Source organism: Mandrillus leucophaeus, unplaced genomic scaffold, assembly GCF_000951045.1.
Source record: "Mandrillus leucophaeus isolate KB7577 unplaced genomic scaffold, Mleu.le_1.0 Scaffold4, whole genome shotgun sequence".
Classification (NCBI taxonomy): domain Eukaryota; kingdom Metazoa; phylum Chordata; class Mammalia; order Primates; family Cercopithecidae; genus Mandrillus; species Mandrillus leucophaeus.
Window position 1 is genome coordinate 4,526,347 of NW_012104253.1, and position 22,615 is coordinate 4,548,961.

The window sequence follows — 22,615 nt, forward strand, 5'->3', positions numbered from 1 at the left end:
GGGGGTGGGCAGTGGGCGGGGGGCTGTGGCCGCTTCTCTGGGCGATGAGGCATCAACCCCAGGTATCTTTGCAAGACCCCTCCACATGTGTCTGCCCGCTGTGCCAGCTTCGTTGCTTCCCTCTTACGGCCATCCTGAGGGAAACTGAGGCTGGGCCAGGTGAAGTTGCCAAAGCAGGGAGTCAAAGCCAGGGCTGCCTCAAGTCAAAAGTCTCGTTCTTTCATTGCATGCCCTGCCTTCCAGCTTCCTGGGATCCTTCTTCCCTGATTCATACAGTGCAGGGTTTGTTTCCTTATTCAGATTTTATCATTTAAAAAAAGAAAAACCTGCTGTTTAAAACTGTGTATTTTTTAATGCGCATTTTCTAAAGGAAACCAGGCCCCCTGTGCGTCCTCCTGACTGACTGACGCTGTTTTCTCAGAGCCATAAATCACTTCCTTAAAGGGGGCTGGGAAGCCACACAGGAAGACCATTGGCCCCCGAAAGCTGTGGTTCACCAGCTACCACGGGTCAGGGTCTGGAGGTCCCGAGGCGGCAGCTGAGTCCCAAGCCCAAAGGCAGGCACTGCTTCCCTGGGACAGCACCATCTCCCCAGCGGGCACCTCAGCAGGTAGCTGGTTCCTTGGGCCCAGCCTTCCCACACCCAGGGGACCAGGACACTTTCTGCTGGCCTGGAAATGCTGAGGTGCAGGGGCAGTTCAGGGGAGATTCCTTAGCTGCCAGGAAGGAGCAATATTTGGGACATGCTTCCACTTCCGCTAAACAGTTGTTGTTTATCTGAAATTCAAATTTAGCTGGACGTCCTGCATTCCGCCCGGCAACCCTGGCGTTGGTGATGAGTGTGTCTGAGAGTGTGTTTATGTGTGTGGGACTGTGGGTGTGTGTCATCATTTCCAGACCTTGCCGGGGGGAAGTCTAGGGACAAGGACTTGGAATTTCGAGTGTCTTCCTGGGTACATAAGAAGGGAAATGCCTCTCTGGGGGCTGTGCTGCTGGTGCTGTCTGGAGGCAAAGAACTGGGAGATCTCAGCACGCTTGAATCAAGAAAGCCAGCTGAGAGCATTGTAAACGTCAGCGCCCTCGGTGGGTGATTAACGGTGTCCCTGGAGCGATGGCATCCGGGGTGCTGTGACGGATGCCTCCAGCACGGGCTGGCCAAAGGGCTTGGGTTTGCTTCCTCTTATCTTCTGATGCTCAGACTCGCTGGGAATGAACGTTCCCACCTGCTGCCACGTGTCCGTAAAACAGATGTGAGGTCCTGCCGCTCCTCTGCCCACAACCCTTCTCACTCAGGATCAATACCAAGATCCTTTTCAGACTGCAGAAAGACCCCTGTGGGTCTTCCCAACCCCTCCTGTCTAAGCTCATCTTCCGCCCCAGTTCTGGGGCTCACTCTGCCCAAACTGACCTTACTGCTCTTCCTTGAAAAGACCAGGCACTCCCACCTCAGGGCCTTTGCACCAGCTGCCTCTTCTGCCAAGAACACCCTTTTCTCAGAAGCTCTGTGGCCCAGTCTTTCACATCCCTGAGGTCCTTCTCAAGTGTCCAGGCCTCTCTCCATAGCCCTGTTCTGATTCCCCTTTCCTGATTCATGATACCCCATCCTCAGCACCCTCTTCCCCATTGCACACCCTATGGGCTTTGCATTTATCTTGTCCATTTTCTGTAAGACACCTCCCCTGCTCCAAGATTCTGCTGCCATCTTTGTCTGCAACTGATCAGTAAATGTTTGTTGAATGGCTGATTGACCATTCAACAGTTGCTGCTGCCTCTGCTTCTGTGCTGGGTCACCCAGGACCCTCTATGCAGTAGCCCCTTTTTACCTCCCACTTGTGCCTCAAGACCTGACTCAGGGCTACTCCTCCAGGAAGCCTGCCCTGCCCACCCCTGTGGTTCTCAGGTCACAGCACATGTCACACTGGGCTCTCATTGTCTGTCTGCTTGTCTGTCTCCCCATCTGCTGTGAGCTCCTGGAGGCAGGTGTCCTCACAGACTTTCCTCTGTACCCCAGGACCCAGCAGTGGCCTGGCTAGCAGTAGGTGCTCGGGATGTGATTGGTGGCTAAGGGAATGATTGCTTGGATAGTTTATTTTAATTTTCTTTTTTTAAGAAAAGAGCCTAGTGCTACGCTGGAAGATCCTTAAAAACATTTGCTCCAGCCGGTTCATTTCACAGATGGGGAAACTGAGGCCTGGAGGTGGAAGGCAAGGCAGCTAACACCTGGGAAGCATCGTCTCTGAGCCAGGCTCTGCCTTCTGAGCTGGGTGACTTCTGCCCCAGGCCACCCCAGCCCTCCATGGATGCTTCCTTCAAGGGCAGAGGTCAAAGCCCTGAACTGAGGGGCAATCGAGTTAGACTCAGGGATGGTGGAGGTGAGTATGAACAAAATCAAGCTGGATTCCATCTGGAACCCATCCTGCCTTCCTCCCTCCTTCATAGCTTTCTCCTGAGTGCCTCTCTCAGTAAGCCACATCCATGGAATAGAAGCTCTACCTTTTTAGGGGGCTCGACCTAAAATGAAAGCCCACCCTGATCCCCCCCAGTGTGCCCTTGAATACGAGTGATATTTCATCGTGTGTAGCAAGCACCCTATAAGGTGTCATCAGTTTCGTTTTGCACACAAGGATACAAAGGCCCAGAGAGGTTATCTGACTTGCAAAGATCACACAGCACTTGGTGGCAAGCTTGAATGCCAAAGCAATCTGTCTGATTCCTCAGTCATGCTCCCCTCCCTGACTTTCTACTGTGGCCCCAACTGGGTGAGGACATAGCAGCAGGGCCCAAAAACAGCTGGAGACCCCCACCTGTCCCCACATGCTGCCAGCACTTGTCCCTGGAGCCTGGAGTCCTCATCGCATCTGACCTGCTTTTCCCAGATTGCAGACTCAACTGAACATCCAGGGGCCACCATGGAAGCCTCTCTGCTCTTCTCCCACCAAATTCCAGCATAGAACATGAATTGTTCCCTCTGGGGCAACCTAGTGAGCCTGCTGTTAGAGGCGGATTTGTTTTCCACCCGTGACAGGTTGGTGGCATTGCCTCACCTCCCGCCTGGCTCCAGGCTCAGGTGACAGCTACACAATCGGCCTGACCATCGGCACCTCCACCAGAGGCTCCCTGATAAGGGGCAGAAACAGCCAATCTCGCAGGAGGACAGTCCTGGCTGACTTCCAGAGCTCTGCATTGACAGACACAAGCTTGGCAAAGCCGGCCACAGCAAGTCCAAGGAGCACGATGTCACCCCATCAGGGAGCAGCCAAGGGGCAGAGGCCCAATAACTCCCCATGAGAAAAACTAGAAGCCCAAGTGATGGACTGAGCCTGTCTGCATTGAACGTGTGCCATCTGCATTTCGCTGGGGTTGTGTAGACATGTCGGGGTCACTCGGCCTGCTGCAGTACAGCAGAGCATCAGAGCTCGAGCAGAAAATGCCCAGGGCTGGGCTGGTATTCGGCACCCTCGCTAATGACGTTTGTCCCTTTCTACATGGGTTTAGGGCTCACAGAAACCTCCAGGCTTCCAGCTTTCTCTATGTCCCTCCCTCATACCAGCTTTCAGAGGAGGGACCCTAACCCCAGCCTGCAGCTTCAAGCAGCAAACATCCCAGGACCCTGAGCCCTCATCAGGGCTTATCTCACTGAGCCCTCATCACAGTCTGAGAGGCAGGCGCTGTCATTGCCCCCATTTTACAGAAACGAAAGCCGAGACTTAAGGTGGCAAAGCCAAGAGGTGATGCCCAATAGGCACATGAAAAAATGCTCAGCACCATTCGCCACTAGGGAAATGCAAATCCAAACCTCAGTGAGATACCACTTCGCACCACTAGGGTGGCTGGGAGCGAGAAGACAGTAACAGGTGCCGGTGAAGATGGGAGGAGTCAGAGCCAGCAGGCCCCGCAGGTGGGAAGGGAAAATGGTGCAGCCACTGCTGGAAACAGCCTGGCGGTTCCTCAAAACGTTCAACATAGAGTTACCATATGATCCGGCAATGCCGCTTCCCGCTGTGCACTCAGGGGAAATGAAAACAGATGTTCACACAGAAACCGGTACACGAGTGTTCATAGCAGTGTTACTCAACATAGCCAGAAAGTGGAAAGAACCCAAATGCCCATCCACTGGTGAACAGATGGGTGAAACACAGCATATCCATATGATGGGGTATTAATCCGCAATAAGAAGAAGTGAAGATGGATACAGACTCCAACATGAATGAACCCGAAAATGTTTCCTAAGTGAGAGAATCCAGGCACAAAAGGCCACGTGTTACAGGAGTCCACTCATATGAAAAATGCAGAAGAAGCGAATCTATAGAAACAAAGTAGATGAGTGCTTGCCAGGGGCTGTGGGGAGGAAGCTGGACGGGTCGCTGCTAATGGATATTGGGTTTTTCCGTGGGTGATGAAAGTGTTCTAAATTTGACTGTGGTGATGGTTGTACAATTCTGAATATACTAACAACCACTGGGTGTACACTTTTAAATGTGTGATTTATTTTTTTCTTTTCTTTCTTTCTTTTTTTTTTTTTTTTTGAGACAGGATCTCACTCTGTTGCCCAGGCTGGAGTGCAGTGCTGCGATCATGGCTAACTACAGCCTTGAACTTGTTGCCCAGGCTGGTCTTGAACTCCTGGACTCAAGGGATCCTCCTGCCTTGGCCTCCCAAAGTGCTGGGATTGTAGGTGTGAGTCATTGCACTGGGCCTAAATGTGTGAATTATAAAATATATCTCAACAAAGGTGTTACTGAGACAAAAAAAAAAAAGATAACAAAGTCAGGACTGGAACCCAGAGCTGCAGCCTTTCTACAGAGCTGCAGCCTTGAGTATCACTGGCCCTTCCCTTTTCTTCCCAGAAACCTGGAAGGACCATGAGCACCACTCACCCCACAGATTCCGGCAGCCTCGAGCAAGCTCCGGCTCCCAGGACCCCACATGCTCTGAGTGAGCAGGCCTGAGTCTGCGGGCAGGGGCTGTCCCGGAGCAGCGATGCCATCCCTGTGACAGGCTCTTAGCTAGGTTCACCCGACAGACCCCGCAGGGCCCCAGGAATCCCGGCTGCAGCCACACCTCCTGCCCAGGCATCCTGGGTAAATTCCGCCTTGGCAGTGAGTGGGACTCCTCCTAGGCACCCAGGCACGCATGATCTCATGGACGTCAGAGCTGTCGGCCCTAAGGGAACCTCCTTAGGGCACCTCATCCCTGGTTTTGGGGTCATTGCCAAGTCTTTACCGTCTCTCAGCAAGCTCAGTGTTTTAAGATGGAAAGAAAAGGAAGGAAGTCCAGGAGGCGGTGGCTTTCCAAGTGTCTAAGGTGAGATGAGGCCCCTTCCCGTGCATTGCTGACCCTGCAGCGGGACCCCTGGGGCAGCATCAAGTCCCCATGTGGCCAGGGGTGGGCTTGGTGGCTTCCACTCAGGCCTCCCAGTGACTGGCAGGTGTCCTTACCCCGAGCCCCTGCAGAGAGTAGATGAGAAGCGGGCCCGAGCCTGACCCCGAAGCTCACCCTGCTAGCCCTGTAAGTTCCTAAGGCGCAGCCCAGCCCTGGTGCGGTGCAGACCTGCGTTTGGTGAATGAGACATGAACAGACACCGACAAGGTGTCCCTTGAGTCTCTGACAGCCCCTCATCCATGGGACATCCACCCTTCTCCACTGTCTATCAAACAGGCCACACCCCAACTGGGCAGCCGAGGTGGCCCCAAACCCACTTTAGGATAGAGTTTCTCCTTCCTCCTCAGACCCCTGCCCTCCATCAGGCCAGACAGTTGGCATTCCCCAAATGTGCCCCATACATCTGGAGCCCATCTGTGCCACCCCGGGTCTGCCTTTCTCCTGGCCCAGAGGTTGGTCCCTTGGTCCAGGCCTGGAAGAAAGCTCAGTGCCCTCCTCGCCATTTCTATACATTTCCAGGGAGTTCAGAGCTGACGATTTCTTTTCCGGAGGTGGTGGTTGTTTTTCTACCTCCTTAATCACGCTTATGCTGGGTGTCTGGCCTTGTGAGATGGGGCACAGTGCCCGACAGAGCTGAGGCAAGCACAGGTTAGCACACAGGAGTGCAGGGGAGCTGCCCAGGGCAGGGCGCGGCAAACGCTCAACAAACCAGAGCACCCGGCCACTTGGGCTTCTCTCTCCAGGAAGAACTGGGAGCCCTGGGTGGGAGGAGCCCTGCTCAAGGGGTGGGGACACAGGACAAGGCTCTATGCCAGCCTCAGCCAGCCTTCTTGGGCATGAAGTTGACGGAAGCATCCACCAGCAACAGAATGGGGATGGTGTGAGACCCTGAGCTTCGTGGAGGGGGCCCAGGGTGTGGGGTGCGACTGAGCCAGCTCTGGTCATGGGGTAGAGCCGGGGCACCAGGCTTTGGCTGTTGTCCCCGGGCAAGCAGGAAACCACTCCAGAGAGACGCTGGGGCTTAGGAGGCACCTCCTGAGTCCTCGGCTTCTGCTACAAGGAAGACGCCTGTTTCCCTTCATGCTGCACACCTGCCCCCACCACATCCCATGGAAACCTCTCCAGAGGCAAAGGGCTTGCCTGAAGCTGGTGCTTTCACCACATAGCTGGGCTCAGGGCCAAGCTTCCATCCAGGCTCCACATGTAGGCTCTCCCTGAGACCGCTCCCTCCCCCAGAAAAGTTCAGAGGGAATTGCTGGACTTGGGTCCCGATAAAGGCCCTTCCTCCAAGCCACCCCCACACCCAGCTCCCTTCTTTGGGAAGGAGTGCCACTTTTCTGATCCTCCTGAGGTGGGTGACCCCAGGTTGGGGACAGCCTACCTGTGTCTTAGCCCCATCTGTCTCAGTTACTCACTGTGTGACCTTGGGCAAGCCACTCCATTTCTCTAAATCTCCATTTGCTCATCTGTAAAATGGAATAATGTTGACTATATAGGGTAAAAGGGGCATCATGTGGAACTGAGTGTGTGAAAGGACCTAGGGGAAAGAGAACCGCCATTTTTTAGTGCCTACTGTATACATTCTTGTTTAGTCCACCGGTAACCTCAGTCTATTAACCCTAAGGACAAGGACATCAGACCCAGGGCTGAATTCCCTGCTCTAGCCTCTCACCACAGTGCCTGGCGGTACACCGTGCACACAGCACGGGCTCAGTAAGCGTCCACAGAGTCAGAAGCTAACTCAGACCACCAGGCACATGGCACGGGCTCAGTGAGCGTCCACAGAGGCAGAGGTTAACTCAGACCACCAGGCACATGGCACGGGCTCAGTGAGCGTCCACAGAGGCAGAGGTTAACTCAGACCACCAGGCACATGGCACGGGCTCAGTGAGCGTCCACAGAGGCAGAGGTTAACTCAGACCACCATGCACGTGGCACGGGCTCAGTCAGCGTCCACAGAGGCAGAGGTTAACTCAGACCACCATGCACACAGCACAGGCTCAGTCAGCGTCCACAGAGGCAGAGGTTAACTCAGACTATGAGCGAGAAGCAGCAGGAAGGATGTTTTCTGCTCCAGCACCAGCGCTTGACATGTTTTTCCACCCAAAATAAATGAGGCAGGATTCCTAAAAGATGTGTTTAAACTTGGTAGAGAGTTCTCTAAACAGTTTGGCCTCGAGGTTGGACCACAGCGTTGAATACTGCAGGAATGTCTGACCCCCCAAACGGAGCTCAGCAGTTTCAGGCCCAATTCTGGTTTTATTTCTAGCAATCCAAGTTGATGTCACTGACTCTTATGACAGGGTTCATAGGCAACCTCTAGTCTTTGCAAACATTATTTTTAAACCAGATCTTATCTTATACAAAGCAATGTGTGATGTGTGTGGCCACAGCCCTCTCTTACACTGTAAAGTTTTATTTAAATGTGTTTCATAGTGTGTGTGTGTGTGCGTGTGTGCTATATATGTATGTACACGTCCACCGTTAAAAGTCAATTGGGGCCAGATGGTGGCTCATGCCTGTAATCTCAGCACTCTGGGAGGCCAAGGCAGGTGGATAATTTGAGGTCAGAAGTTTGAGACCAGCCTGGGCAACATGGTGAAACTTGGTCTCTACTAAAAATACAAAAATTAGCCAGATGTGGTGGTGCATGCCTGTAGTCCCAGCTACTTGGGAGGCTGAGGCAGGAGAATCACTTGAACCCGGGAGGCAGAGGTTGCAGTGAGCCAAGATGTGCCACTGTACTCCAGCCTGGGCGACAGAGCGAGAGTCTGTCTCAAAAAAAAGTCAACTGGGAAAGCCAGTTACTAAACTGATGACACAGCTTCTCTTTGATGGTGTCATGGAATCAAAGAGAGAGTGCATATCTGTATTAGAGTGAAGAAACATGCTCTTCTCATAATTTCCCCCAGTATTATTAAAAAATCATTGCCTTCTAAACTCCTATCTCAGTTTTTGGATCTGTGGATTACACTGAATAAACGGATTCCACAACCTACTCATTCCAACGCCCTCTTTTGTACCTCAACAAATAAAAAGTCAAAAGAGATTTCTGGCTAATGTTGTTCTCGGTTATGCTTTTCCTCACTGGAGGTGATGACCGAATCATTCAGAAATTTATTTTTGTGTTTTAAAATGCAAATGCAAGTCTGTGGGAGGGAGCAATGTTTTGAAAACTCTTGCCCCTTGCACTGTGAGTTGCATATTAGAAATCACATGATTTACATTTTGGATGCCTGTTGACCACAGCTCACACAATATGCTCTGTTTCATAATGAAAATGGATTACTTAAAAAACAAACAAAGAAACAGTCAATTGGTGGGGAAAAACTCAATGGAAGGGGTGCAGACATTACTACTGTTCCTAATGGAGGGACACACCCTGTCCTCTGGCCATTTGGTGTGGCCATGTGACTTGCTGGAGCCAGTGAAACTTTGGTTGTGGCAAGGTGGGTTACTTCCTGGTGGGTGCATTTAACTGGTGCTGTGTCACCATCTTTCTCTTGGCTGGCTGCAGTGACTGGGAAAACATGGGTCTTTAAAGAAGCATCACGCTGGGCCACCGTGCAGGGACCTGCCCTGGGAGCGGGGAGGATATCACCAGACCTGCAGTGGCCTTTGTATAAGGTAGAAGTGTACCTTTGTGGCATCAAACCATTGAGATTTGTTTGTTCCGGAGCATCCCGATCCCATTCTGACTTAAAGAGTAGGAAACAAAATAAAAACCAAAGAAGCTGTTTTGATGAAGGCAAAATTTTGAAATCAGAGTGCAAAAATTGGAAATTTGAAATGGGTGTCTACAGGCGGCCTCTTACCTACCTCAGCAACCGGTTTCTATATTTTATTTTGACTGTGTGAATTTCAAGAAAAAAAGAGTGAAATGGTTGCAAATGCTAAACGCAAAAGCTGTTAGCATTTGCAACCATTAGCTGTTTTTCATTTTAAGAATTTTGTTTTAAAAGCATGATAAATAAAAAATAAAAGCTATCTTGCTATCTCAAGAATGTTCCCTTAGAATTGACCCAATACTTTAAAAGAACAGAAGTGGATAGCTTTCCTTTCCAAGCTGCATTTCTAACCTGCATCTCTTGTCATAGATGAAAAAGCCTGCGAGGGGACTTTCGACGCTGGCATGGGGCCCCTAGTCACACGAATATATTCATTTGCTGCTTGGAGGTTCATGTGCCAAGTGAGTGCAGGGCTGGAAAGGTACCTGGGCCCTGCCTTACTTGGGACTTGGGACGCGTGTGCAGAGCCATGTACTGGCCTGAATGGGTAACAGATAAGTGGGTGGATGCTAACAAATCAGCATCTCTCAGGCCACACACGAAGGGGGCCTGTCCTGGGTCACACAGTACCGAAGGCTCCAGCCGCACCTGGACACGCCTGTAACATCCCACATCTCGTAACTTCTGTGAGAAGGGTAGAGGTCTGGGGTGGTGCCACTCAAAGCTACTACCCAAGAAGGGTATCAGGGCATGGGTGCTCCAGGGGTTCAGGGTCCCCAGGGGCTGCAGAACTCAGGGAAGGGTCCCTGGAGGAGGCAGGCCTCCACTGAGCCTGGACGATGGGACAAGTGGGAGACACCTCGTTGAAAGTGCTGGAGGGGCTCGACCTGTGCCTGGGAATCCGGCCTGAGCCTAAGCTCACCACGCCCTCGCTGGGTGACTGAGCTGGTCTCTCATTCTCTCGGGCCTCAGTTTCCCCTGCTCCATAACATGGAGATCCCATGGGTTAGGAGTGTGGGTGAACCTCAATGTAGGGGCGCCGTGAGGGGCACTGAAGGGGACTCCCCGGCTGCGGATTCCTCCTGTGTGTCCCCACCCCGCGCCCAGCCTCTGGTGAGAGGTTACTGGATGCTGCTGAGGCTGAGTCCTTCAGTATCACAGGTGCCCGGCACACCTGCAGTGCTGTTCAAAGGTTCATGCCTGGAGATCACCCATATGACACCCCTGAGGTTACAGTGTCACCTCTACTTTACAGATGAGACCGCCGAGGCTCGGAGAGGAGAGGGGCCTGCCTGTGTCCAGGGCCAAGGCACGTGGGGCTGGGATCTTACCCAGCCCTCCGCACCAGGGGGATCTCACCCAGCCCTCCACGCCAGGGGGATCTCACCCAGCCCTCCGTGCCAGGGGGCTCTCACCCAGTCCTCCACGCGTGCCACAGGTTTTACAGTTGAGCCCTGAAACACTGCCACGTCACCCCACAGAGCCCTGAAGGTGACAGTCTGTCCTTTGGACCCTCCTAACGGGGGCGGCAGTATCAGGCTCAGTCTCCCCTGTACCCTCCCAGCACCCCAGCCCCAGCAGTTGCCAAATCTACCTGTGCCCTTCTCCGGGTCCCTCCCGTCCTGTGTGGACCTCACCCTCTCTCCCCAGGACCATCTCCCCAGCCTCCTCCGTGGCCTCTGGGCCTCCAGATCCTCCTTCCAGTTCCTCCACCCACCGCACTGAAGCAAGCCATGTATCCTCCATCCCCGGCTCCAGAGCCTTCACTGGCTCCCTATCCCCAAAGGATGAACCGGCCAGTAACCATAAAGGAAGTGAAAACCCAGGCCACTTGCTGTCTCCAGCCTTAGCAACCACTGACGTCACATAAAACTGCCTCTTGCTCCTCAGGGACTCATGCCCTGCCACCACCCTATGTGCAGGCACCCAGAAGGCACAGGGCATGGAGTCCGGCTTGGACCCTCAGAGCGACTCAGGCAGGCCCAGCCCTTCACAGGGGCTGAGGCGGGGGGTACTTGATGTCAGAACTCGGGGCATGTGTCCAGAGCCATGTGCTGGCCTGTGGATGGCTGATACATAACCTTTCTGAGGTCACACATGAAGGAGGCCTGCCCTGGGTCACTCAGCACCAAAGGCTCCCACGACACCTGGACAGGCCTGTACAGCTCGGGACTCCTACGAGCAGGGCAGGGAACCACGTTGGCACCGTTCACCAGGTCATCTCAGAGGTACTCCCATATCCCAGGGCCACTCCAGGCATCTCATCCCCTTTCCAGTACTTGCCTGCCCTGAAATCCAGGGAAGGGACACTGTGCCAGGACCCCCTCCTCAGAGAGCAGTGCAACCTCCTTAGGGACAGGGATGGCATAAACTGGGGGACAGGGCCTTCTAGGAGAAACTGAGGTGAGAGCTGGGGATGGCCAGGACAGGAAGAGAAGGTGGACACTGCCCTGGTTCCTGGTGAGGGGCCCACCATGAGGTCTGGGGGAGCAAAAAGCTGGGGTGCTGTCTGGGTTCTAGGATGCCAGGGGGAATTGCGTGAGCAGTTGGGTGGCACCACCTATGTTTGCAGGCCCTATCCTTGGAAAACCATCCTTGACTTCTAGCAGAGAGAGGTACTTGGAGAGCCAAGTTCTTGGGGGCCTTTCGGGGAGGCCAGGGAGACGTCAGCTCACCCAGCTGAATGTCTTGGTGAGAATCAGAAGCTGCAGGGCATAGAGGGAGGTGATAAAGACAGGGAAACAACTTCCCAGCACACGCACATACAAAAGGCACCAGCAAGGGCAGCCATGTCTCACCACACGAACAGGGTGACTGTGGCTCAGAGCTGGGCAGTGGGACTGGCGGAGGGTTACTTAGGAGGACAGACACGGTCACTCTGCTGGCTGAGCACTCCTGCAGGTTACAGGTCTGTCCTTACCATACCCTCTGCAGCACGGCAAATGCCCATCTGTCACAGAGGCTCAAAGAAGTTAAGTGACTCACCTAAGGCCACAGAGCTAGGAAGTGGTAGAGCTGGGATTTGAACCCTGGTCTCTGTGGACCTGCATTCATTGCTCTGCTGAAAACAGAACAGCCTGTTCTTCGGTGCTTAGGATTGTAAAGCTGCTTTGCTGGAAACTTTCCCAAGCATGGGGGCAGCTAACAGCACAGAGACCTGGATTCTCTTCCTGCAGATTCTGGCCAGGACGGGAGATGGTAAATCACAAGGTCAAAGGCAGGAAAAGACAATCAACAGACCCAGGATGTGTAGAGCCGGCATCTTCTGAGGCCCCATCTATGCCAGGCAGGTGCCGTGCACTTACAGGTCCTATTTTCAGACCCAGTGAGGGAGATGACGAACCCCCCATTTTAAAGATGAAGAAACTGAGGCTTAGTCAGGTGATGTGACCCCGCCCCTAAGAGACAGAGCCAAGCCTAGAATGCAGGCAACTGTAAAGGAAGCGCCTTTGCTGGCCAGGGTGTGTGGGCCGGTAGTTGATGCAGGCAAGTTCCTGCTATAAATATGGTGCTGACTCCCGGGTAACCTTAGCTCCAGCTCACCCACCCAGGCACAGGGCCATAAATCCAGGGGCCAGCCACCTCCTGCTGCGCTCCTGCTCTGCAGAAATTTCTTGCCACCCTAACAAGGCACTACATTTTTCTCTACAGGTTGCAAGTTATTGGAGGCACTGTTGAGCTAGCTAACCCTGAAACGAGAGCTGCTTCTCCAGCAGCCAGAAAGTCCCACAAAATAGCCAGCCTCGCCCTCCTTGGGTGTGCAGGTGGGACTCCCAGGAAGAGGGGCCTGACCCGGGTTCTGTGCTAACAGACTCCGGGGAACTGGGTTTGAATCCCTGCTCTGCCATTGACCAGCTGGGTGACCTCACGTGTGCCTCTCTGAGCTTCAGTATTCTTAGTTACACGATGGAGCTGATAGTCCCCACCTCCGGGTAATAAACAGAACAGCGTGTCCAGGACACAGCGGGTCCTCTGCTTCCCTCATCTCCCTCTCTAGGTTGTTTATTTATTGGTGAAATAATAACGGCTATAACCACTAACAATAAGCCTGGCGTTATTTTAGGTGTGTTACATGCTGTTAGCCATTTAATCCTTATTGCACGTTAAGGAGTTAATGTCCCATTACTGTCCCCACTTAATGGATGAGGAAACTGAGGCACAGTGCCCTTGAGTAGTCTGCCCTGGGTCACACTGGTCACGAGTGGAGAGCTGAGAATGTTCCCACTGCCGACACAGGCTTGGGGATCGGTTACTGAAAACAGGTGAAAATATTTCACTGCAGTGTCCTTGGAGCAACCATTGGTTGCTGCTGGGCAGGAATCCTAGAAAGGCCTGAACTTCACACTGTGTGCTCCAAAAGGCCCCCTTCCTTGGCCCCCTTCTACCCATAAGTAAATATACCCTCCTGCCCCAAGATGCCGCCTTTACTCCTGCCAGCCAGGTTGAATCCCAAACCCACATATTAGAGACAAAAGACCTTGCATGGCATTCTATAGATGGGAGAACCAAGCCCGGAGCCTGCCCAGGGCCACCTGCCCACCGGGGCGACAGAGCCAGCCTGGAATCCAGGCGCCACCTCCCAGCCCAACCGGGCTGACCCTCTCCTAAATGGGGAAGGGACAGCGAGACCCACATCACCTCCCGGCCTCCAGGCTGCGCACACACATGCACACTCAGTGCCCATTCCTTTGCCCTGATGGGCTAAATATTGTCCTAGCCTTCCTGAAATACCCATCTCCATGCGGGTGGCTTTACAAGCTGCTAAAACCAGGGCCATGTCCCTGGTGGAGGGGGAGAGCTATTCCGGGTTAGCGTCAGGTGTAGGGCAGGGCCGGCCAGAAAGAGCTGTCTGATGGCTCCCGGAGCTCCCGCGGCCCCGGCGGGCAATTCCTGGCAGCCAGGACAACTGGCACCCAGTGGAAGAAGGTGAGGTCAGGCCCCTTCTGTCAATGTACCCCTCCCCAACACACAGACACACACACCCACACACACACACTCTCTCTCACACACACACTCACACACACTCTCACACTCTCTGTTCCAAATCCTACCCAGCCAGGCCAAGGCGCTGGGACTGTTCATCAGTAACAGGGTATCTGCAGAGTGCTGTCACCCATAATCCGCCCACATCCCCCAGGAGACCTTGATGTGTCCCGAAAGCCTCTGAGGTGGGGTTTTATGGAGAATGAATCCACGTGCCAGCGACAATTGGTGGCTTACGAAGGAGGCCCTGCTGGAGGAGGCCAGACCTGGCTGCCTGGGCTGCCTGGGATGCCCATCTGCTGCCCGGGGTGCCCACCTGCTGCCAGCACGCAGCGCTCTGAGCGCTCAGTGCACCCCAGGCACCAGCAGGCGCTTTCACACAATATCATAAATTTAATTTTCACAGCCAACGGGAGGTTAGGACCACAATCTCCATTTTTACCTGGGGACATGGAGGCTCAGATAAGTTAAGCCACCTGCCCAAGATCACCCAGCCTGGAGGTGAAATAACTGGAATTTGAACCTGGACAGCCTGACTCCAGAGTCCCCCATGTAACCCCTGGATTCGGCTGTCCCCAGCCCCCATTCCGCCAAGGCTGGCTCTGAAACTGGCAGGAGCCAGGGGCAGCCAGCCAGGCACACGGGTGGCAGTCCCCACCACAGCCTCTTGCCTCAGGCAGAGCAGAGGGCAGCGGGCAGACCCCAGAGTCGGATCGCCTTTCCACCTGCCTGTGTCCCTGGCCATTTTCAACCTAGAGGATATGAGGGCACACAGATAGCCTGCCTGGTGCTGCTGGACCAGGGACTTAGAATGCCCAGAGGTCTCAGACTTAGGGAATCAGACGGAAGCTGTGTGCGCTCCCTGCCGATAAATGTTCACATACACTCGTCTGCATGTGCTTCCAGTGGCCCACGGCACCCTGAGCCTACCCATGGGTCCCGCCACAGCTCCTGTCCCTCTGTCCTGGGTCAGCTCTGGCCCCGGCTGCCAGCCCCGGGAGAGCTTGAATCAGGCACAGCTTCCTGCACTGGCTACACTGTGCAGTCAGGGGTGCGGCGGAACTTAGCTTTAAAGTCAAGCCCCCCTCTTCCGGCGGCACAGGCCCCCCAGGCGTTGGGCAAGGGGGTAGGGGGTCCAGCTCACAGCTGCCGGCAGCCTGTGGGGGCCCCAGTGCCCTCGGCGACTGGCGGCCTTGGCTCTGCAACCGGAGCCATAGCGGGTAAATATAGCACTGCCACTCACCGGCTGAGGGGCCCTCGCCGTCCGACATGGTGTGGGAGATGGGCAGCCGGCTGGCCACCAGCCTGCAGGGTCACTCAGAGCCTCAGCGGCTGTCACCCACCCAGCAGGGCTTGGGGATCCTCCGTGTCCAGCCCCAGGCAGCGTCCCGCCCCGGCCGGCCTGGCCACCCCCCCCCATGCTGGGCTGGGCAGATAAGAATGTGCTCAGTGCCAGCAGCCTGTGCGATTGGTGGATAAATCTGGGCACTGCTCTCCCCCGCCCAGGGCCTCTTGGGGCAGCCCCAGGATGTTACTTGAGAAGCCACTGCACCCCTAGGTGCTTGGTCAGTCCCCAAGACCCCAGCTCCTGGGTACTTGGGAATGCCTGTACACTCTTTCCTTGGAAACGGTTCCACCCAGCCAGCAAGGGACATTTATGGACATTTAGGGAAGGAGAATAACAAGTGATACCACCACTGAGGACATGGCCGGGACCAGGAGCTACGTGAAGTGTGGCCACCCGTCATCTCACTCTGCTCTCCAGAGCTGCTGCGACCATCGTGTCCATGTCACAGAGGGGTTAAGCGACCCACCCAAGGCCACCGGGTCAGTACGGGGCGTGAGCAGGATCTGGAGCCAGGCTGTCTGTCTCCACGCTGCAGGAAGGCCATCCCTTGCCTTTGATTGTTTGGCCAACAGCAGCCAGTACTTCAGGCATCTACTGTGTGCTGAGTGAGCCACATGTTGAGGGTCGACAGGGGATAGAGGCGGGATCCCCAGGGGTAGCCATCTGGTCCTGGCACAGTGTGGGTGCTCAGGAAATACTGGTTGAAAGAATGCACTCCAGCAAGCTCTTAGTATGCTCTCGTTGTGTACCTGGCTCACAGCCAATCCATCCCCGCCCCTGGTCCCCACAAAGTACAGGGCAGAACCTGCCAAGGGCTGGAGATCCCAGAGGCATCACCCCAGGGCTGGGTCTGCTGTGCCCCCTCAGGCTCTAGGTCTACCCAGTTCTGTATGCAGAGACCAGAGGGAGTGAAATGGCTTAAAGAGAAGGGAGAGAAACTCAATCCGAGAGCTCCAGGAGGGCTTCCTGGAAGGGCTGGCATTTGAGTTATCTTTAAGTGAAAATAAAGTCTGTTCTTTTTCTTTCTTTTATTTATTTTTTGCCACGGGGTCACTCTGGGGTGCAGTGGTACAATCACAGCTCATGGCAGCCTTAACCTCCTGGGCTCAGGTGATTCTCCCGCTTCAGTCTCCCTAGCTGAGCCCACAGGTCTGTGCCACCACACTTAGCTAACTATTTTTTGTAGAGAGGAGGTCTCACCATGTCGCTCTGAGTGGTCTTGAATTCCCTAGCTCAAGCAGTTCTCGTGCTTCGGCCTCCCAAAGTGCTGCATTATAGGTGTGAGCCACTGTGCTCAGTCCAGAAAGTTCTTTTGTTTTTTTGTTTTTGTTTTTGTTTTAAGATGGAGTCTTGCTGTTGCCCAGGCTGGAGTACAGTGGCGCCATCTCGGCTCACTGCAACCTCCGCCTCCTGGGTTCAAGCAGTTCTCCTGCCTCAGCATCCTGAGTAGCTGGGATTACAGGCACCTGCCACCACGCCCGGCTAATTTTTGTATGTTGGCCAAGCTGATATCTAACTCCTGATCTCAAGTGATCCCAAAATGCCTCGGCCTCCCAAAGTGCTGGGATTACAGGCATGAGCCACCGTGCCCAGCCCAGAAAGCTTTTCGAAGGGAATGGAGGGTGTTCTAGGAAGACAAGCCAGCAGGTGCGGAGGTGAGAAAGCCCAGCTGAAGAGTGGCAGGGGTCTCTCGCAGGGCTGGAGGTTGCAGCAAGCCTGAGAAGAAGGATGTTGCTTATGGCAGGGGAGTCCTCAGGACTAGGGAAATCAGAGGAGGCTTCCTGGAGGAGGGGGCAGATGCTGGCGCTGAGGATACATAAGCCTCAGAAAATGAGAAGCGGGTGGAGCAGCGTGCTGAGGCATCCTGGCAGCTCTTCCATCTGCACTGAGGCCTTTCCTGGCTCAGGGACCTGGGGAGTGAAGGCAGGAGGACGAGGCCTCCATGTTTCCAAAGGAAGCCCTATCTGTGGGTGGGCTAGAGGATATGAGGGCACACAGATAGCCTGCCTGGTGCTGCTGGACCAGGGACTCAGAATGCCCAGAGGTCTCAGACTTAGGGAATCAGACGGAAGCTGTGTGCTAGTAGAAGTCACAGCCTCTACTCTTCACCCCTGCACTGGCCATCAGAGAGAAAGAACTGAATCCCTATGGTATAGGCATTTGCCTGTGCTGTTCCCTTGGCCTAGGAATTCTCCGTCCTCCTTTTTCCGTGGGAAGCCGTGGCTGCCCCTAAAGGCAGCTCAGGGTCCCTGCTCCTTTTCCACTTGCCCCACACTCCACTCTGCCAACTCCAACCTCGCTGTGGTCAATGCCTAGTCCTGGCTGTGTCCACCTCTTGGTTGGCTCTTGCTGCCCTGTCAGATAATGAGCTCACCGTCACTGAGGGTATTCAAGCAGGGCTGGGCAGCTGCTGGATGGGGACACAGCGGAGGGAGCTCAAGCATCATGTAGGGTTAGATGAAATGGCTGTGGGCTCCCTCCCAGGTGACCAACTTGTCCCATTTCCCTGGGACTTCCCCTGTTTTAGCACTGAATGCCCTCCATGGATCCTGGAAACTATCCCCCCGGCCAGCTTCAGACAAACCAGAACTGGTGGCCATCCTAAGTCCCTCCTAACTGAAGTTTTTGTTCCTCCTAACTGAAACTTTAATTTTAAGAGAAAAAAGAGAAAGACAAAGCCAGACCTCCCTGGAACTGTCTCCTCCACCCCGAAAATTCCCCTCCTCCCTCTGCAACCCCTGGGTGTTAGATTCCAGGACAACTCTGGGGGCAGGGCGGGGGTGGAACCCCGGCACTCTGTGCCTTGGGCTGGGTTGTGGGCTGGGGTGAGGGGGCAGCAGGGAGAAAATCGGATGCAGGTCAGCAAAGAGAGAAGCCCAGTGACTGCCCTGCAAAGTGGGAGGAGCCCCACCTGCCCGGCTGTGGGCTGGACTGAGATGGCTCCGCAGCGCTTGGCAGACTTCAGGTATGCACAGGTGGTTTCTGTATCCCCGGGGAGGCGGTGTGACCAGGGGAGGAACGGCATGAGCCCCTCGCTGGGCACCTCTGCTTTGCCTTGGCGCGGCAGCTGGTGTCAGGCACTGGAGGGAGTGGGAGGCATGGAATGGGGGCTGATCTGTCTCCTAGGTAGGTCCCACCCCACCGTATGGGCTTCACACATTGTGGCCCCCCTTGGTGCCTGCTGTCCGGCACACCCAGGCCCATGGGTCAATGCCAGGCAGGGCCTGTGGCCCCATCTTGGGTCTCAACTCCTGTCACCCTTGCTCTGGGCTCCCTGGGATGGGCTAGGCTGATGGAGGGGCACGCCGTGGGACAGAGGGAACCAGTGCTGACCCCCCAGGAGCCCCCATGAGACTGCCAGAGTCCAGCCCGGGGTTCTACAGGTGTGGGATGCACCCTGGTGCTGGACAAACAGTGGGGCTGCAGAACAGGGCCCTGCCACAGCACCCACCTCCCCAGCAGAGGCCTCACCTGGGCTGTGGGACCAGGGCTGGGAGGAGCCTGGTGTCAGATGAACCCAGGTCAAATCCCAGCTCCAGCAGCCTTCCTGGGTGATGGGGACAGCCTGGCCCCAGCCTCGGTTTCTTGCCCAGAAGAGGTGATGCCCATTGGGGCTGTGGTGAAGATTAAACCAGGGCAAGATGCCACGGAGGGGCATTCCACCTCCCCACCCTGCAGCCATCTGTCTGCCTGCCCCTGCGTCTCCCACAAGCAGACCGCCCAGTGTCCACTGGTTGGAGCTGGTTCCCTGCGGCAGGCCACTTCCCCTTCCTGTGTCTGGCCCCAAGTCCCTTCCTGTTTTCTTTATCATGGGAACATGTGTTGGGAATAAACAACTTGAGTCCCCTGCTCCCGAGGCCACTGCACACGTGCAAGAATGTGTGTAAGTGGATGTGTGTGGTGATGCCTGTGTGTTCACTGGTACACGTGCACAGGTGCAGTGGGCACGTGTGGAAGTGTGTGCATGCAAAAATGTGTGTGTAAGTGAACACGTGTGATGCATGTGTGTGTGCCCAGGTTGGATGGCAGTGGGCACGTGTGTGGGAGAGTGTGTGTGTGTGTGTGAGAATGTGTGGGTGTGTGTGCCCATACAAGCTTGTGATGTCCACACGCGGGAGTGTGTCTGCGTGTCGGGTGTGTGTGTACATGATGCGTCTCCTGCAGCTCACCCTGAAGCTGCAACCGTTTGTGTGCCCGCTGGCCCCCAAGGGCTCACCTATGTCTGATTTAGCTGGTCTCAATAGCTACTCCATGGTCACCACGACGGGGCAGCCGCTGCCGGGGCCTGAACAAACCTTGGGGGCAGCCTCTCAGGGCCCACAGGCTTGTGGGTGGAGGAACGCTGGTGAAGGAACTGAGGTCAGGAAGGGCAGGTGGTCAGGGAGGACCTCTGAGAGTCATTCGTGCAGAGACCTGGGAGGTGAGGGATGGGGGTGGGGACGGATAGGACAAGGTGGGCCTGGTGGGAAAGAGGTGGGGCACCCAGGAATGGTTCGAGATGGCTGGACAGTGGTGTGAAATCTGGTCGGGCAGGAATTGGGGCCATTGGAAGGGCACGGGGCAAAGGGAGGGGAACACATATACTGAGGCCTGTGGGGCCCAGCCCAGAGCCAGTGCCCTTCCTGGGTTCCCTGCAACATCACAGCATCATGCCACTTAACCAGGGGAGGCCCTGCAGTGACTGTTCACCCACCGTGTGCCCAGGCCCCTCCCCTGCTGCCACCACCTGGAGGAAGGCCGGCCCCTGGGTTCCCACACTGTTTGGCTAGCCAGCACCAGCACTGGCGGGAAAGTGTCCCTGGAGGGACAGAGGAGGGTCAGTAATCAAAGGTGGAGAGGCAGCCAAGCATGCTGCAGGTCAGGGAAGAGGCCCTGCTTCCCACCCATGCCTCCCCCCACCGCTGGCACCTGCTGCCCCGCACTCACCTGGCCCTGGCTGGGCCTCAGGAGTGCAGCCTCTCCCTGCTGGAGACCCCTCAGCCTTGGGTTCCCCCTGTACAGAGTCAGGACAGATGGGGAGCAGGGAGCCTCATGTGGGGCCTTGGTGGCCACAACTTGAAGGACAATGGATGTCCACATTGGATGGCCCCAAGCTCCTGGCTGTGTGGCCTTGGGCAGGTTAGCCCATCTCACTGGATGTGGGGTGAGGACAGAACGCAGGCCACAGGGCAGGGTCCTAGCCCATGGCGACCTGTCCGATGTTTGTCCACTGCCTTGGGTTCAAAGAGACACCTCCATATAGTCCAGGTCAGGCCTGACACACCAGCTCCACACAGAATCTGAGACAGACACGGATATGGAGACTCATCTGCACAGCCTCACACACGGGGGGCCGGACAGACACCCGGAGACTAAGGAACAGGAACACGGAGAGGTACGGAGAGACACAGAGACACACATGTGCACGTGGGGTCACATGCACACACACACACATGCACCTGCTCCAGCACAGCTCTGCGAGCTGGTTCCAAACACCCAGGGCCCCTTGTCCAGCCCAGGCACCCCTGACAGACCGCTGCCTGGGTGGCCTTGGGCAACACTCCCAGCGTCCAGGCTCCCAGCCAGGAAAGAAACCCGCAAGGCCTGTGCAGCTGCACCTGCTGTCCCTGGGCTGAGGGTGTGGGCAGCTCCTGGCTTCCTCGGGTTACCCCCTTACCTCTGGGGTGGCAGCCAAAAAGCCACTGTCATTTGGGAGGGGGCAGGGGGGCAGGGAGGCGATGGGGAGGCCTCCCAGGCTCAGGCTCCTGGGCTCAACAGCAGGGGCAAGGGCCCCAGGGACAGCCCATTCCACCCTCTACCCTCTGGCCCTGAGATGGGGCAGGCCGCACCTCTTGGAGCCTTGTCTATAGCACAGGGTACCTGGAGGTACAGTAAAGCTGGCTCAGGGCTGGCCGCACAGTGTGCCCAACAGGTGAGGTGCAATGCCAGTAAAGCATGACTTGAATCATCGGGGCTCCTCACCCAGTGTCTGCCACTGGCCGACGGGCTCTTGCCCAGGGCGCTCCTGTGCCAGCTGCTGCTCATGCCGGTCCCTGCCTGGCCTTGCCCTGGGCCCACGGAGCCCCATCCAGGGCAGGCTCCAAACGCGATGCAGCTGGCAGGTGTCCTGCACAGGGACCTGCAGTCTTGCCCTTGGCACCCAGAATTAGCAGGCTGCCTCCCACGGGGTGGGGGGGGACCCCTCTGCCTGGCCTCCCGGGGTCTCGTCCAGGCAGTGGCTGCCCAAGAAGTGAGCACCAGGAGGGTGACTATGGTTTCCTCTGGTGAGAAGGATTTACGGGGGAGAGGCTGTGTTCCAGAAGAAATGAGTGTTTTTAAAGCTCCAGGCCAAGGCAGGGACTTGACTCTGTCCCTCCCCACCCCTGGCCCTGGATTCAGAGAAATGACCCTTCCTCCCACTGAGTTCCCTTCCGTCTGCCAGAAATACCCCGGTGACTGCGGGGAGGGTGCGCCTGCGGGGTGGGGGATATTTTTGGACATCCAGAGATGCCTGAGGCTGTCTGGAGCCCGGGGTGAGGTCTGGGCAGATGTGAACTGAGTCCCGCCAACTGACTCTGGACCAGCATAAAGCGCGCGGTGCCCTCTCCGCCAGGACAGCCAGGAGGGGCCGGCTCAGGATTCTGCCAAGTCCCATCCAGAACCTTCCCAGGTGGGTAGCTAATTGCGGGGACACAGGGCATGGTCCTCTGTCTATCCACATTGGCTGTCACTGAAGCCCAGCAGAGCCACCGCCTCCAGCCCCAGCACCCACAGCATAGAGGAACAAAACCTCCAACCTGGCCATGGCTGGGCCAAGGCGCTCACCCCACGCCCGGCAGCCCAAGGTTCCTGAAGCCACCCCCAACCCAGCCTAGGCTCTTAGGTACCCCAGAGGGCTGGGCCAGCTCAGGGTCTCCAGCCGCAGGTCGCTAGGGCAGAGGGCAGGGAGGTGTCCAAAGGTTTTAGAGTTCAGCAGCTCAGCCCTGGGGAAGCTGGTGCCTGGGGAAGGCAGGCCCTCAGGAATGCGCAGGCTGGAAGCCTCCTGCGGGGATGCGAGTGTAGATTAAGCACGTCCAGGTTTACAGTGCAGGGGGACAGACTTAGAAAAGGCCACTGGCCGAGGTCACACGGGACGGAGTGGCAGAGCAGGGCGGGGCCCGGAGCCTCCGGAGCCGCCTAGCGAGGGCATCCCCCG

The 22,615-nt window shown here is 55.9% G+C and overlaps 1 protein-coding gene across 1 annotated transcript in view; it reads right to left on the reverse strand.

Annotated features, from left to right (window-relative positions):
- The window catches only part of EML1 (echinoderm microtubule associated protein like 1), a 228,872-nt gene extending 213,369 nt beyond the window's left edge, over positions 1-15,503 (reverse strand). The window contains exon 1 of the mRNA XM_011991646.1: positions 15,337-15,503. Within this exon, the coding sequence (XP_011847036.1) occupies positions 15,337-15,364 (28 nt within the window). The 5' untranslated portion in view covers positions 15,365-15,503. The remainder of the gene's footprint in view (positions 1-15,336) is intronic.
- Between the last annotated feature and the right edge of the window lie 7,112 nt (positions 15,504-22,615).